Here is a 14,222-nt window from a genome sequence, read left to right as displayed (position 1 = left end):
GTCTGTTTACCCTGATTGATTTCCGCTTCCTAGTGCTTCTATTGTGTTTGCTGCAACACAAGCTGACAGCTCCTCCTACTGGTCTCTCCTTATTTGAATCAATGCACTGCTTCTCAGTGCTTCTCAGTAGCAGTCACATGACTGAAAAAGGGTGTTATTCTGAAATGGCGCAAAACGAGGGCCACCTGTACACATACACTGGAGCCATTCACAATCAAACACCTTGACATATACTATGTCCCTTTCTATTTTAAAACATTTGTAACAATATTATATTTGTATTAATTATATTGCTCCAGTTCTTCTATCTCTATTTGCGTTTTCGCTCTTTAAATTTGTAATATCAGCGCTATTTAGTGCAGTCGTGATATCCATTGAATGTAATGGGTGTGCTAGAGCAATGTCAGCCATGCTAAACTTTCTCTGGTAAATCTGTTTTACCATGGACTTGCAATATCAAGATGGACTCTAATGTTTAGGCCCACACTAGCATTAGCACATAACTTGTAATCTGGGCCTACTTTGGTTGCCATTTTCAATAGGGAATACTGAGAAACTTTGAAATTTGTTTTATTTTTTAAAAAAAGCCTAACACAGGCATCAAAGTGTTTTCACATTATACTCCAGTTTGTTGCTTTTTTCTCTTGTTGGTTAATGCTCAATATTCTGTGTAATATTTTACAACTCTCTCTGTGCTCGGTGGATACTTTTCTGAGGCCGTAGACTTGTTTTGTTAGCTTTCATCTGGAGGGCTTATCTTGCCGTTTCTTTCCACAACTGTTTTTCTCAGTCTACCTTTGTTTTTTTATTAAGGAATCTTGACTTTTCAGTCTTGTATTTTGAAACAAGCAAATCTTTTTTTTTTTTTTTTGTACCATTTTCTTTTATTTTGTGCCCACCCTTATGATTTGTTATGGATTCTTTATTGCTTTGCAGTCCTCTCACTAGGTATTAGGCCAAGATAAAATTAGAATTTAAATAGCAGAACATTCTATGGGGCCTATCTATCAAGCTCCAAATGGAGCTTGAGGGCCCGTGTTTCTGGCGAGTCTTCAGACTCACCAGAAACAGCAGTTATGAAGCTGAAGCAGTGGTCTAAAGACCGCTGCTCCATAACCTGTTCACTTGCTCTGATGAGGAGGACAGAGATCGCCACAATTCAACCCAATCGACTACGATCGGGTTGATTGATACCCCCTGCTGGTGGCCAATTGGCCGCGAGTCTACAGGGGGCAGCGTTGCACCAGCAGCTCACAATAGCTGCTCGTGCAATGCTGAATATGGAGAGCGTATTGCTCTCCGCATTCAGCGAGGTCTTGTGGACCGGAACAGGTCCGCAAGACCTTTGATAAATAGGCCTCTATATCTTGGCCTATATAGCTATATAATATTTACTCTGGTTCCCATCCATTGCTCTTTCATCCTAAGATGGACAGTTTAGGAATGAGGGATGAGGAAGGGAGGTCATTTTTATATACTGTAGTTAAAAGGGGCTTGGTTATTTCTGTTCATGTCCCCTTTCTGTGAAGGGGTTCTTATCTGGTAAGTATAATCTAGGTATTTATTAAGAAGGTATTTTTTAAAAAAAATTAGGTAAAGGTTTTTTACATGTCATGATATATACAGTATATAAAAATAATGGTATAATTTGAATCTGCTGGGTCTCCTGAAAAAATAATAATATGTAAGGACTTCTCACTGAAAAACAAAAACGTATGCTTACCTGATAAAATTGTTACTTAAGGGATGATGGGACACCGTAAAGGCAATTATGGTTGGAAAAAAAAACTATTAGGGTAATGTTGTGCACATAACAAAGGTAATACTATAACCCTGTTTAATCCAGACCGTTCAACAATTTCCTCAAGAATCTTCACTGGATTGAAAACAGATAAGGGGTGCTGGGTCTCAAATTGGTCTGAGCTCCAAATTGTCAGAGTGCCAGGAATCAGACTGAGACGGGAAGTGCAAAAATAATCACACCTTTATTAATAGCAAAAAATAATAAAAAGTCCACAAGTCAAATAACAAGCCAGGAGTCAAAACCAGAGCTGGTAGTCAGACGAGCCGAGTCAGGAGCCAAAGCGAATAGTCAGACGAGCCGGAATCAGGAACAAGGAAAAAAGTAGAGCCATGAACAAGTGAGGGATCAGGAACCAGGAAGGACGTCAGGCAGCCAGGTAATGCACAGGAACTCTCACAAACGGGTCTGAGACAACGCAAAGGCAAAGCATACTGAACAGAGGCCCTTTAAATAATAAGTGATGACATCACAATTCTGAGACTGCATCCTGTCTCACACGGATGATGCACACTAGTCATAAAAGGAAGTGCAGGAAATGAGCAGCATCCCCCACAATGCACCACAGTCAGCAAGAGAGGTGAGTAAAATGGCTGCCAGCAGCACATGGCAAACAAAACAGGGAAAAAAGCCCTGACACCAATGTAAATAGATTTTTCAAATAATAAAGAACACCTTCATCTTCAATCTCACTCCTTTGAGGCCAAGAACAAAACTGAGTGGGGAGGGAAAATGGGAGGGATTAAAGCTCTTGTGAGGGTTCTTGGTCTCCTCCTAGTGGCAGGAATTATATCCCACATGTTATCGACCTTCACATGGACTCTCATCATTCTAGGAAAGAAAATGGCCTACAGTAGGGCCTAAATGAGTGAGTAGCATTGATAAACTGTAAAACAGCTCAGCACCAGGTTTAACTTGAGTTAAAGGATTAAAATAAAAGACAAATAAGTGAGATGGTAGTCAAAAAAGTCGTAAGAAAGAATGTTACCAATATTCAGATATTATACTTAATATACCAAAATATACACCTCATTATTTTAATGGGACAATAAAGTCAAAATTAAACTTAAAGGGACATGAAAATCTTATAATTTGGATACAACTTTCTAATTTATTTCTATTATCTAATTGGTTTTGTTCTCTTGGTATTCTTTGTTAAAATAAACCTAGTTGAGCTCAGGAGCATGCACGTGTCTTTAGCCATCTGGCAGCACTGTTTGAAACATTGTGTTTAGTAATGTTATAAATAGCTGCAAGCAGTGCACGTGCATGCTCCTCCTATCAGCCTACCTAGTTTTACTCTTCAACAAAGGATATCAAGAGAATGAAGCAAATGTGTCAATATAAATAAATTGGAAAGTTGTTTAAAATGGTATTCTCTATCTGAATTATTAAAATGTAACTTTTCTGACTTTACTGTTCTTTAAATTACACTCATTATACCACAACATTTTTATTAGTAGAATTAATGTGAATCAGAGAAGTCAAGTGCATACAGGAATATAAACATAGCTTGTGATAAATAAAGAATAGAGAATGGAGTTTGGATATTTTATTGCTGCATGTTCACATGTGTATATATATTTATTTATTTCCACAGTATATAATTATATTAAACTAATAAGGGCTATTGTATAACAAGACACACAGGACTAGATTATGAGTAAAGCGCTAAATATCGCTAGTGCTCCACTGAGTAATACCAAGCTAGTGTGCGCTGGTATTATAAGTAAAGTGTAATGCAAATGCGAGCTCGCTTCTATAGGCTCCAATGTGAGCCTCGTTCTGATGCCGTCATGTTCTGTTTGTCCTTCTGTACCAGCAGTTCTCTGCAAACCTGTTCCCTTATTTTACCCTTTACAAGTGCTGGTTAGTAAAGTTCTGTCTTTACACAAAGGGAGCTGCCATCTTGGAGCTTGACATTTCCTCACCTTTTACAGCAGCAGTGCACATTAACAGAGCTGTGATATTGGTGTCTTCTTGACCAGCATTACTCTTCAGTTTAGAGTGCACAATACTCTGGGAGCTCTATAACAATCCTGAGGGCTTTTTAATATTTGTTATGTAACCTTTAAACGGTGTAAATTAACTTAAAAAAAATGTAAAGCTTCCTCTTTCTATTGGTCAAGTTAAGCCGAAGTACAAGGTCCAGCTGTACAAAAGCCAACGTCATCACTGAGCTGTGAAAGCGCTCTGCTTATGTCACAGAATGCAATAATACGCCAGCTACAAGATGGCAGCGCCCAGTATAAAGATGCAGAGCTTTACCAACTGGATTTTGTATGGGGTTGAAATAAAAATAAATAGAGCAGCAGGTACAGGAGGATAATGGCGACTAGTAAACGTACCCAGCAGTTTAATGTCCTTTTAATTAATGTTATCTTTTATTTGTAATTGTTTCTATCAAGTGCACATTGTAATTATAGAACATTCATGTATTGATTTATAGAAGTATTTAGATAAAATTCACAGCCAATCCCATCACATAGGGCTCAGAGTAATTACATATAGATACTTTTTTTAAAGGTGATAAAAGCTGTATGAGACATTGTTTCGGATTGGTCCACTTACAATCATGTGACTGGGAGGAAACCAGTCAGAATTGCAACCGAGATTAGATTCACTACAATGACAAGTTTTAAATAGATGCAGTGATTACCAGGATCCCAGTACATCTGACAAAGAAGTTTAATAGCTTTGAAATGCATAAGGACCTACATAGATCTTCCAGGATAATCATTTTGGGCTAGATTACGAGTGGAGCGCTAACTTGCACTCCCACAAGTGTTTTATCAGCGCTCTCCTTTTTTAACATTGCACACCGAGTTGCAGACGTAATACAGGTTGCAAGTAAAAGATTTGCACTCTTGTGGTCGCATCCTCACTCAGAAAAATAGACTGCAAAGTTGTAAATGCATATTTCCCCATAGACTTTATTGGAGCTTCGTTTTGTACAAGTTCGCAGAAACACAAGCGCAGGATTGCAATGAGATACATGTATGTATTTCTATACATATGTATATCTGTATTTATATGTGTATATATGTCTGCAAATGCATATATATACATATGTTTATATACATACATATGTTTATATACATACACATATTTATATACATACATATACATGTGTTCCTATGGACACCCGACATCTCATATCTTTGAGCCTTTGGGGCCGATTTATCAAGGGCCTTACAGCCCCTGATGCCCCTGTGTCCGCGCGAGCCTTCAGGTTTGCCGGAAACAGCAGTTATGAAGCAGCGGTCTTAAGACCGATGCTCCATAACTGGTCCACTGCTTCTGAGGCTGTGAACATCAATCCACTCAATCCTATACGATTGGGCTGATTAACACCCCCTGCTAATGGCCCATTTGCCGCGAATCTGCAGGGCCGGCATTGCACAAGCATTTCTTTTGAAATGCTTGTGCAATGTTAAATGCCAACAGCGTATGCTATCGGCATTCAGGGATGTCTGTCGGACATGATACGCTACAGACAATGATAAAACTGCCCCTTTATAACTTTTTATTGCATTTTTTTTAAAGTTATTTTTCTTAGATAGTGTTATCATAAGTGTAATTGTTATATTTTAAATGTATTTTGATGAGTTTTGTGACACTTTTTTGACTCGCGTAACAGTTAACCAGAGCTCTGAAGTCACAGTAATTATTCTAGAGTAAAACGTGTTTGCGCTCATGCGTTTGCATTTACTTTCAACTTGTAATACGGGCGGAATTTAACTTGCGTGTTAATGGCCACAAAAACCAGATATCACTCTTAATCTAGCCCTTTGTGTATACAACAACAATATTTGGTTTGCGCTATATCGCTGTATATTTTACTTAACTTTCAATTACACTCATGGAATACAAACTTGTAACACTGTATAACATTGCTCCAAAGAATGTTGCAAAGCTCTAATGCCATATAGTACTAAAGAAACGTGCAGACTCCTGAGCTCCTATGAGACTGCGTAGATTTACTATTCAAATAAGGATACTAAGAGAATGAAGCACATTTGATGATAGAAGTAAATTAAAAAGCTGTGTAAAACTATATGCTCTGTCCTTACTGTCCCTTTAACCTATAATATCATTTTTGACTAAGCTGGGAGTTACATTGGTGCACTAGTGAGTATTCTTGTTTGCCAATATATTTCAGGGTTTCACTTAAAACAGACTTCATTTATGACACAGAGATACACAGTCAAGGAGCACAGGATTCCAGATGCATTAATAATTACATAAGCACTTTTGTCAAGCTAATTAGAAGATGCTTTTTTTGAAGATTCTTGCAAAGATTCCTGAAAATAAAAAATAAAAAATAATGATTTCTGGTTTGAATGTAAAACGTTAAAATAACAAAAGCAATATAAGTATTACATATAACTATAAGGCATTGCTATATCACGGAGAACTGAAATTGAATGAGCTGCTGTGCTACAGAGAATTGATCTTCAAGGGTTAATAGACCCTAAAGAATAAATATAGATTGGGCCACTATGCTTTCAGAGAATGGATCTATAAAGGGTTAATATACTATAAAGAATGTATATAGAATAGACCACTATGCTTCAGAGAATGGATCTATAAGGGGTTAACATACTATAAAGAATGGATTTAGAATAGACCACTATGCTCCAGAGAATAGATCTATAAGGGGTTAATATACTATAAAGAATGGATATAGAATAGACCACTATGCTTTCAGAGAATGTATCTATAAAGGGTTAACATACTATAAAGAATGGATATAGAATAGACCACTATGCTTTCAGAGAATGGATCTATAAGGGGTTAATATACTATAAAGAATGGATATAGAGTAGACCACTATGCTTTCAGAGAATGTATCTATAAGGGGTTAACATACCATAAAGAATGGATATAGAATAGACCACTATGCTTTCAGAGAATGGATCTATAAAGGGTTAATATACTATAAAGAATGGATATAGAATAGACCACTATGCTTCAGAGAATGGATCTATGAGGGGTTAACATACTATAAAGAATGGATATAGAATAGACCACTATGCTTCAGAGAATGGATCTATGAGGGGTTAACATGCTATAAAGAATGGATATAGAATAGAACCACTATGCTTCAGAGAATGGATCTGTGAAAAGAGTCTATTCTGTACTATAATAGAATGGGTCGCTGTGCTATAGAGAATTAAAATCTAATGGGCTATTATACCATTAATAATATAATTATAATGTGCCTCTGGACTACTGAGAAGGGAACTACAGTACATAGCTTTCAATTTTAGAGCTATATATATATATATACACACACACAGAGATACATACAGTACATAAATACACTATGGACAAAAGTATGTGGACACCCCTACTAATTATTGAGTCCAGATGTTTCAGCCACACCCATTGCTAACAGATGCATACAATCCAGCAGATAGCCATGAAATCGCCATAGACAAGAACTGGAAATATAATGGGTCATAGTGAAGAGTTCTGTGCCTTTATCAGGGCATTGTCATCGGTTACTATCTTTAACAAAAATTAGTTAATTAAATGTCTGCCCTACTAAATCTGCCCTGGTTTAGGGCTTAATAGGTTAATTTAGTTTATGGCGATGTGGGGGGCTGGCGGTTTAGGGGTTAATAGGTTTAGTAAGTGGTAGTGATGTGGGAGGCCAGAGGTTTAGGGGTTAATACATTTAGTTAGTTGCAGTGGGCTCTGGGAGCGGAGGAATAGGGGTTAATAACATTATGTAGGTGGTGGCGGGGTCCGGGAGCGGCGAAATAGGGGTTAATAACATTATGTAGGTGGCGGCGGGGTCCGGGAGCAGCGGAATAGGGGTTAATAACTTTATGTAGGTGGTGGCGGGGTCCGGGAGCGGCAAAATAGGGGTTAATAACATTATGTAGGTGGCGGTGGGGTCCGGGAGCGGCGGAATAGGGGTTAATAACTTTATGTAGGTGGCAGCGGTGTAGGGGGTGGCAGATTAGGGGTTAATAAGTATAATGTAGGTGGCAGCGGTGTAGGGGGCGGCAGATTAGGGGTGTTTAGACTCGGGGGTACATGTTAGGGTGTTAGGTGTAAATGTAACTTTTATTCTCCCATAGGAATCAATGGGATATCGGGCAGCAGCGAACATAAGCTTTCGTTGCTTTAAGACTCCCATTGATTCCTAGGGCATCCACAGCCTCCAGGGTGGCGGATTGAAAAGCAGGTACGCTGGACAGGAATAGTGGCGAGCGTACCTGTTAGACATTTGTTAACTAGCAAAAGTAGTCAGATAGTGCCGAATTTGCATTCGGAACATTTGTAATGACGTAAGCATCGATCTGTGTCGGACTGAAACCGTCGGATCGTATGTTACGTCACAAATTTCTACTTTTGCCGGTCTGTAGGCTTTGATAAATAAGGGGAATCAGGCTCTCCACAATTACGCTGCGGAATTCCAGCGTATTTGCGTTTGACGGCTTGATAAATATCCCTCAAAGGCTTAAATACCTCTCCCACTTCCCCTATCCCCCAGTCATTCTGCTGAGGGAACAAGGAACAGTAGGAGAAATATCAGGTTATATAAGGTGCCAGAAGAAAAAAAATGTAGGGGCCGCCCATCGGAGAAACACGGGTGGGGGCCGTGGACTCTCCTTATACAGAAGGGAATGAAACTATCTGGTAAGTATAATTTATGTTTTCCTTCTTAATATAAGGCATCATTCCTTACTGTTGGGAAACTTGTACCCAAACTCTAGAGGACACTGAATGAACGGGAGGGACAAAAAGAGAGGCAGACCCTAATCTAAAGGCACCACAGCCTGCAAAACCTTTCTCCCGAAGGCTGCTTCAGCTGAAGCAAAAACATCAAATTTGTAAAATTTAGAAAAAGTATGTAAGGAGGACCAGGTAGCCGCCTTACAAATCTGATCCATAGAGGCCTTGTTCTTAAAGGCCAAAGAGAAAGCCACTGCTCTAGGAGAATGAGCCTGTGATGAAAGGCAAAGAATGACTGGGGGATAGGGGAAGTGGCAGAGGTATTTAAGCCTTTGGCTGGGGTGTCTTTGCCTCCTTCTGGTGGCCAGGTTCAGTATTTCCCAACAGTAAGGAATGAAGCCGTGGACTCCCCTTATATTAAGAAGGAAATATATTTATAGTGTATGTGTGCATAGATTGTGTAAAAGAACAAGTTAAAGGAAGATGTACTCACAACTTTATTAGAGAACAACCAGAGCTTTATCAACGCAAAACAAACACAGGATCCGATCACTGTAAAAGCTTGAAACTGAAAAACATAAATGATTTAACTTAATTCCAATGATGAAGACTAAGTACATTATTATATGTCACAATATGTCACAAGTACATTATTATATGTCATAATATGTCACAAGTACATTATTATATGTCACAATATGTCACAATATGTCACAAGTACATTATTATATGTCACAATATGTAACAAGTACATTATTATATGTCACAATATGTTACAATAAGTCACAAGTACATTATTATATGTCACAATATGTCACAATATGTCACAAGTACATTATTATATGTCACAATATGTTACAATAAGTCACAAGTACATTATTATATGTCACAATATGTTACAAGTACATTATTATATGTCACAATATGTCACAATATGTCACAAGTACATTATTATATGTCACAATATGTTACAAGTACATTATTATATGTCACAATATGTCACAATATGTCACAAGTACATTATTATATGTCACAATATGTTACAAGTACATTATTATATGTCACAATGTTACAATATGTCACAAGTACATTATTATATGTCACAATATGTCCCAAGTACATTATTATATGTCACAATGTTACAATAAGTCACAAGTACATTATTATATGTCACAATATGTGCCAGGTTGTCATTTTCTCTATATTTTACTTTTTTAATTATTAGTATGAGGATAATATTTACAACACCAAAAAGAAAATAATCAACACTTTCAAATACTATATATATATATATATATATATATATATATATATATATATATATATATATATATATATATATATATATATATATATATATACAGAGAGAAGTGCACTCACAGGAATGAACAACTGGCTCAATAACATTGTTAGCCTGTTCTATGGCGATTTACCACCTGGGTGCAGCTTTTTAGCCCAGTAATGCTTTTCACAGAGTAGAACTTTCCTGTAGTATATCAGTCTGATCGCGCCTATTACGGTCAGTCCAGCTCCGAAATACCAGGCAATTCCTCTCTGAACAAGGAACACAGCAACCCCAGACGATCGTTTCAGCCTTCATTGGGCCTCGTCAGTGAGGTGTAGCTATATTCCTCTAAGCACACTGAGCAAGGAGTCCACGTCTGGTTGCCCCTTTTTCCCATAGGGAGACTAAATACATACAGAGAGAAGTGCACTCACAGGAACGAACAACTGGCTCAATAACATTGTTAGCCTGTTCTATGGCGATTTACCACCTGGGTGCAGCTTTTTAGCCCAGTAATGCTTTTCACAGAGTAGAACTTTCCTGTAGTATATCAGTCTGATCCCGCCTATTACGGTCAGTCCAGCTCCGAAATACCAGGCAATTCCTCTCTGAACAAGGAACACAGCAACCCCAGACGATCGTTTCAGCCTTCATTGGGCCTCGTCAGTGAGGTGTAGCTATATTCCTCTAAGCACACTGAGCAAGGAGTCCACGTCTGGTTGCCCCTTTTTCCCATAGGGAGACTAAATACATACAGAGAGAAGTGCACTCACAGGAACGAACAACTGGCTCAATAACATTGTTAGCCTGTTCTATGGCGATTTACCACCTGGGTGCAGCTTTTTAGCCCAGTAATGCTTTTCACAGAGTAGAACTTTCCTGTAGTATATCAGTCTGATCCCGCCTATTACGGTCAGTCCAGCTCCGAAATACCAGGCAATTCCTCTCTGAACAAGGAACACAGCAACCCCAGACGATCGTTTCAGCCTTCATTGGGCCTCGTCAGTGAGGTGTAGCTATATTCCTCTAAGCACACTGAGCAAGGAGTCCACGTCTGGTTGCCCCTTTTTCCCATAGGGAGACTAAATACATACAGAGAGAAGTGCACTCACAGGAACGAACAACTGGCTCAATAACATTGTTAGCCTGTTCTATGGCGATTTACCACCTGGGTGCAGCTTTTTAGCCCAGTAATGCTTTTCACAGAGTAGAACTTTCCTGTAGTATATCAGTCTGATCCCGCCTATTACGGTCAGTCCAGCTCCGAAATACCAGGCAATTCCTCTCTGAACAAGGAACACAGCAACCCCAGACGATCGATTCAACCTTCATTGGGCCTTGTCAGTGAGGTGTAGCTATATTCCTCTAAGCACACTGAGCAAGGAGTCCACGTCTGGTTGCCCCTTTTTCCCATAGGGAGACTAAATACATACAGAGAGAAGTACACTCACAGGAACGAACAACTGGCTCAATAACATTGTTAGCCTGTTCTATGGCGATTTACCACCTGGGTGCAGCTTTTTAGCCCAGTAATGCTTTTCACAGAGTAGAACTTTCCTGTAGTATATCAGTCTGATCCCGCCTATTACGGTCAGTCCAGCTCCGAAATACCAGGCAATTCCTCTCTGAACAAGGAACACAGCAACCCCAGACGATCGTTTCAGCCTTCATTGGGCCTCGTCAGTGAGGTGTAGCTATATTCCTCTAAGCACACTGAGCAAGGAGTCCACGTCTGGTTGCCCCTTTTTCCCATAGGGAGACTAAATACATACAGAGAGAAGTGCACTCACAGGAACGAACAACTGGCTCAATAACATTGTTAGCCTGTTCTATGGCGATTTACCACCTGGGTGCAGCTTTTTAGCCCAGTAATGCTTTTCACAGAGTAGAACTTGTGTGTATATATATATATATATATATATATATACACTGCTCAAAAAAATAAAGGGAACACTTAAACAACACAATGTAACTCCAAGTCAATCACACTTCTGTGAAATCAAACTGTCCACTTAGGAAGCAACACTGAGTGACAATCAATTTCACATGCTGTTGTGCAAATGGGATAGACTACAGGTGGAAATTATAGGCAATTAGCAAGACACCCCCAATAAAGGAGTGGTTCTGAAGGTGGTGACCACAGACCACTTCTCAGTTCCTATGCTTTCTGGCTGATGTTTTGGTCACTTTTGAATGCTGGCGGTGCTTTCACTCTAGTGGTAGCATGAGACGGAGTCTACAACCCACACAAGTGGCTCAGGTAGTGCAGCTCATCCAGGATGGCACATCAATGCGAGCTGTGGCAAGAAGGATTGCTGTGTCTGTCAGCGTAGTGTCCAGAGCATGGAGGCACTACCAGGAGACAGGCCAGTACATCAGGAGACGTGGAGGAGGCCGTAGGAGGGCAACAACCCAGCAGCAGTACCGCTACCTCCGCCTTTGTGCAAGGAGGAACAGGAGAAGCACTGCCAGAGCCCTGCAAAATGACCTCCAGCAGGCCACAAATGTGCATGTGTCTGCTCAAACGGTCAGAAACAGACTCCATGAGGGTGGTATGAGGGCCCGACGTCCACAGGTGGGGGTAGTGCTTACAGCCCAACACCGTGCAGGACGTTTGGCATTTGCCAGAGAAAACCAAGATTGGCAAATTCGCCACTGGCGCCCTGTGCTCTTCACAGATGAAAGCAGGTTCACACTGAGCACATGTGACAGACGTGACAGAGTCTGGAGATGCCGTGGAGAACTTTCTGCTGCCTGCAACATCCTCTAGCATGACCGGTTTGGCAGTGGGTCAGTAATGGTGTGGGGTGGCATTTCTTTGGGGGGCCGCACAGCCCTCCATGTGCTCGCCAGAGGTAGCCTGACTGCCATTAGGTACCGAGATGAGATCCTCAGACCCCTTGTGAGACCATAAGCTGGTGCGGTTGGCCCTGGGTTCCTCCTAATGCAAGACAATGCTAGACCTCATGTGGCTGGAGTGTGTCAGCAGTTCCTTCAAGACAAAGGCATTGATGCTATGGACTGGCCCGCCCATTCCCCAGACCTGAATCCAATTGAGCACATCTGGGACATCATGTCTCGCTCCATCCACCAACTTCACGTTGCACCACAGACTGTCCAGGAGTTGGCAGATGCTTTAGTCCAGGTCTGGGAGGAGACCCCTCAGGAGACCATCCGCCACCTCATCAGGAGCATGCACAGGCATTGTAGGGAGGTCATACAGGCACGTGGAGGCCACACACACTACTGAGCCTCATTTTGACTTGTTTTAAGGACATTACATCAAAGTTGGTACGCCTGAAGTGTGTTTTTCCACTTTAATTTTGAGTGTGACTCCAAATCCAGACCTCCACGGGTTGAAAATTTTGATTTCCATTTTTTTATTTTTGTGTGATTTTGTTGTCAGCACATTCAACTATGTAAAGAACAAAGTATTTCATTAGAATATTTAATTCATTCAGATCTAGGATGTGTTATTTTAGTGTTCCCTTTATTTTTTTGAGCAGTGTATATATATATATATATATATATATATATATATATATATATATAGTATATCAGAGCGTTTATTACAAAAATATAATATACAATACAAAAATAGAAAAAAGTTCTGAGATAAGAATAAGCTTATAGAAAAAGAAAAACATGGGATATATATATATATATATATACACACACACACAGTATATATATATTTACATTTAAACTACAGAAAATGGGCAATGAATATTAAAAGTGCTCTACAAAGATTTTTTAGTGCATAATTAAGCATTTTATTTAGAATTACATTTTGAGCTTAATGTTATTTTAATGTTAAAGGGATATGAAACCCCAAATATTTATTTTGTGACAAAAACTTAAACTATGCTTACCAGATAATGTTCTTTTTTTCTGTACGGGGAGAGTCCACAGCTGCATTCATTACTTTTGGGAAATACAAAACCTGGCCAGCAGGAGGAGGCAAAGACACCCCAGCCAAAGGCTTAAATACCTCCCCCACTTTCCTCATCCCCCAGTCATTCTGCCAAGGGAACAAGGAACAGTAGGATAAATATCAGGGTGAAAAAGGTGCCAGAAGAACGAATAAAAAAAAAATTAAGGCCGCTGTGGACTCTCCCCGAACAGAAGAAAAGAAAATTATCTGGTAAGCATAATTTAAGTTTTTCTTCTTAAAATGGGGAGAGTTCACAGCTGCATTCATTACTTTTGGGAAATCAATACCCAAGCTATAGAGGACACTGAATGCAAATGGGAGGGAACAAAAAAATGAGGCCCATTCTGAGGGCGCCACAGCCTGCAATAACCCAGATTCTCGACAAAAAACTACTTCAACAGAAGCAGAAGGAACAAAAAATGGGAAGAGGACAAAGTAACTGCCGATCAATTCAAACCATAAGGATCCTTGTTAGAGACCACTCATAAATCCTGGACTCAACTGAGCACAAA

The 14,222-nt window shown here is 39.7% G+C and overlaps 1 protein-coding gene across 1 annotated transcript in view; it reads right to left on the bottom strand.

The window, feature by feature from the left end:
* Positions 1 to 3,338: 3,338 nt before the first annotated feature.
* LOC128642117 (uncharacterized) overlaps positions 3,339 to 14,222 on the bottom strand; it is a 120,582-nt gene continuing 109,698 nt past the window's right edge. Inside the window, exons 10-11 of the mRNA XM_053694790.1 lie at positions 8,985 to 9,059; positions 3,339 to 6,105 (exon numbers count right to left, since the gene is read on the bottom strand). Of these exons, the coding sequence (XP_053550765.1) occupies positions 6,064 to 6,105; positions 8,985 to 9,059 (117 nt within the window). The 3' untranslated portion in view covers positions 3,339 to 6,063. The remainder of the gene's footprint in view (positions 6,106 to 8,984; positions 9,060 to 14,222) is intronic.

The sequence above is a fragment of the Bombina bombina genome, chromosome 11 (genome assembly GCF_027579735.1).
Source record: "Bombina bombina isolate aBomBom1 chromosome 11, aBomBom1.pri, whole genome shotgun sequence".
Classification (NCBI taxonomy): Eukaryota; Metazoa; Chordata; class Amphibia; order Anura; family Bombinatoridae; genus Bombina; species Bombina bombina.
The sequence above is the reverse complement of the archived record's forward strand: the minus strand, read 5'-3'. Positions and strand labels throughout refer to the sequence as shown.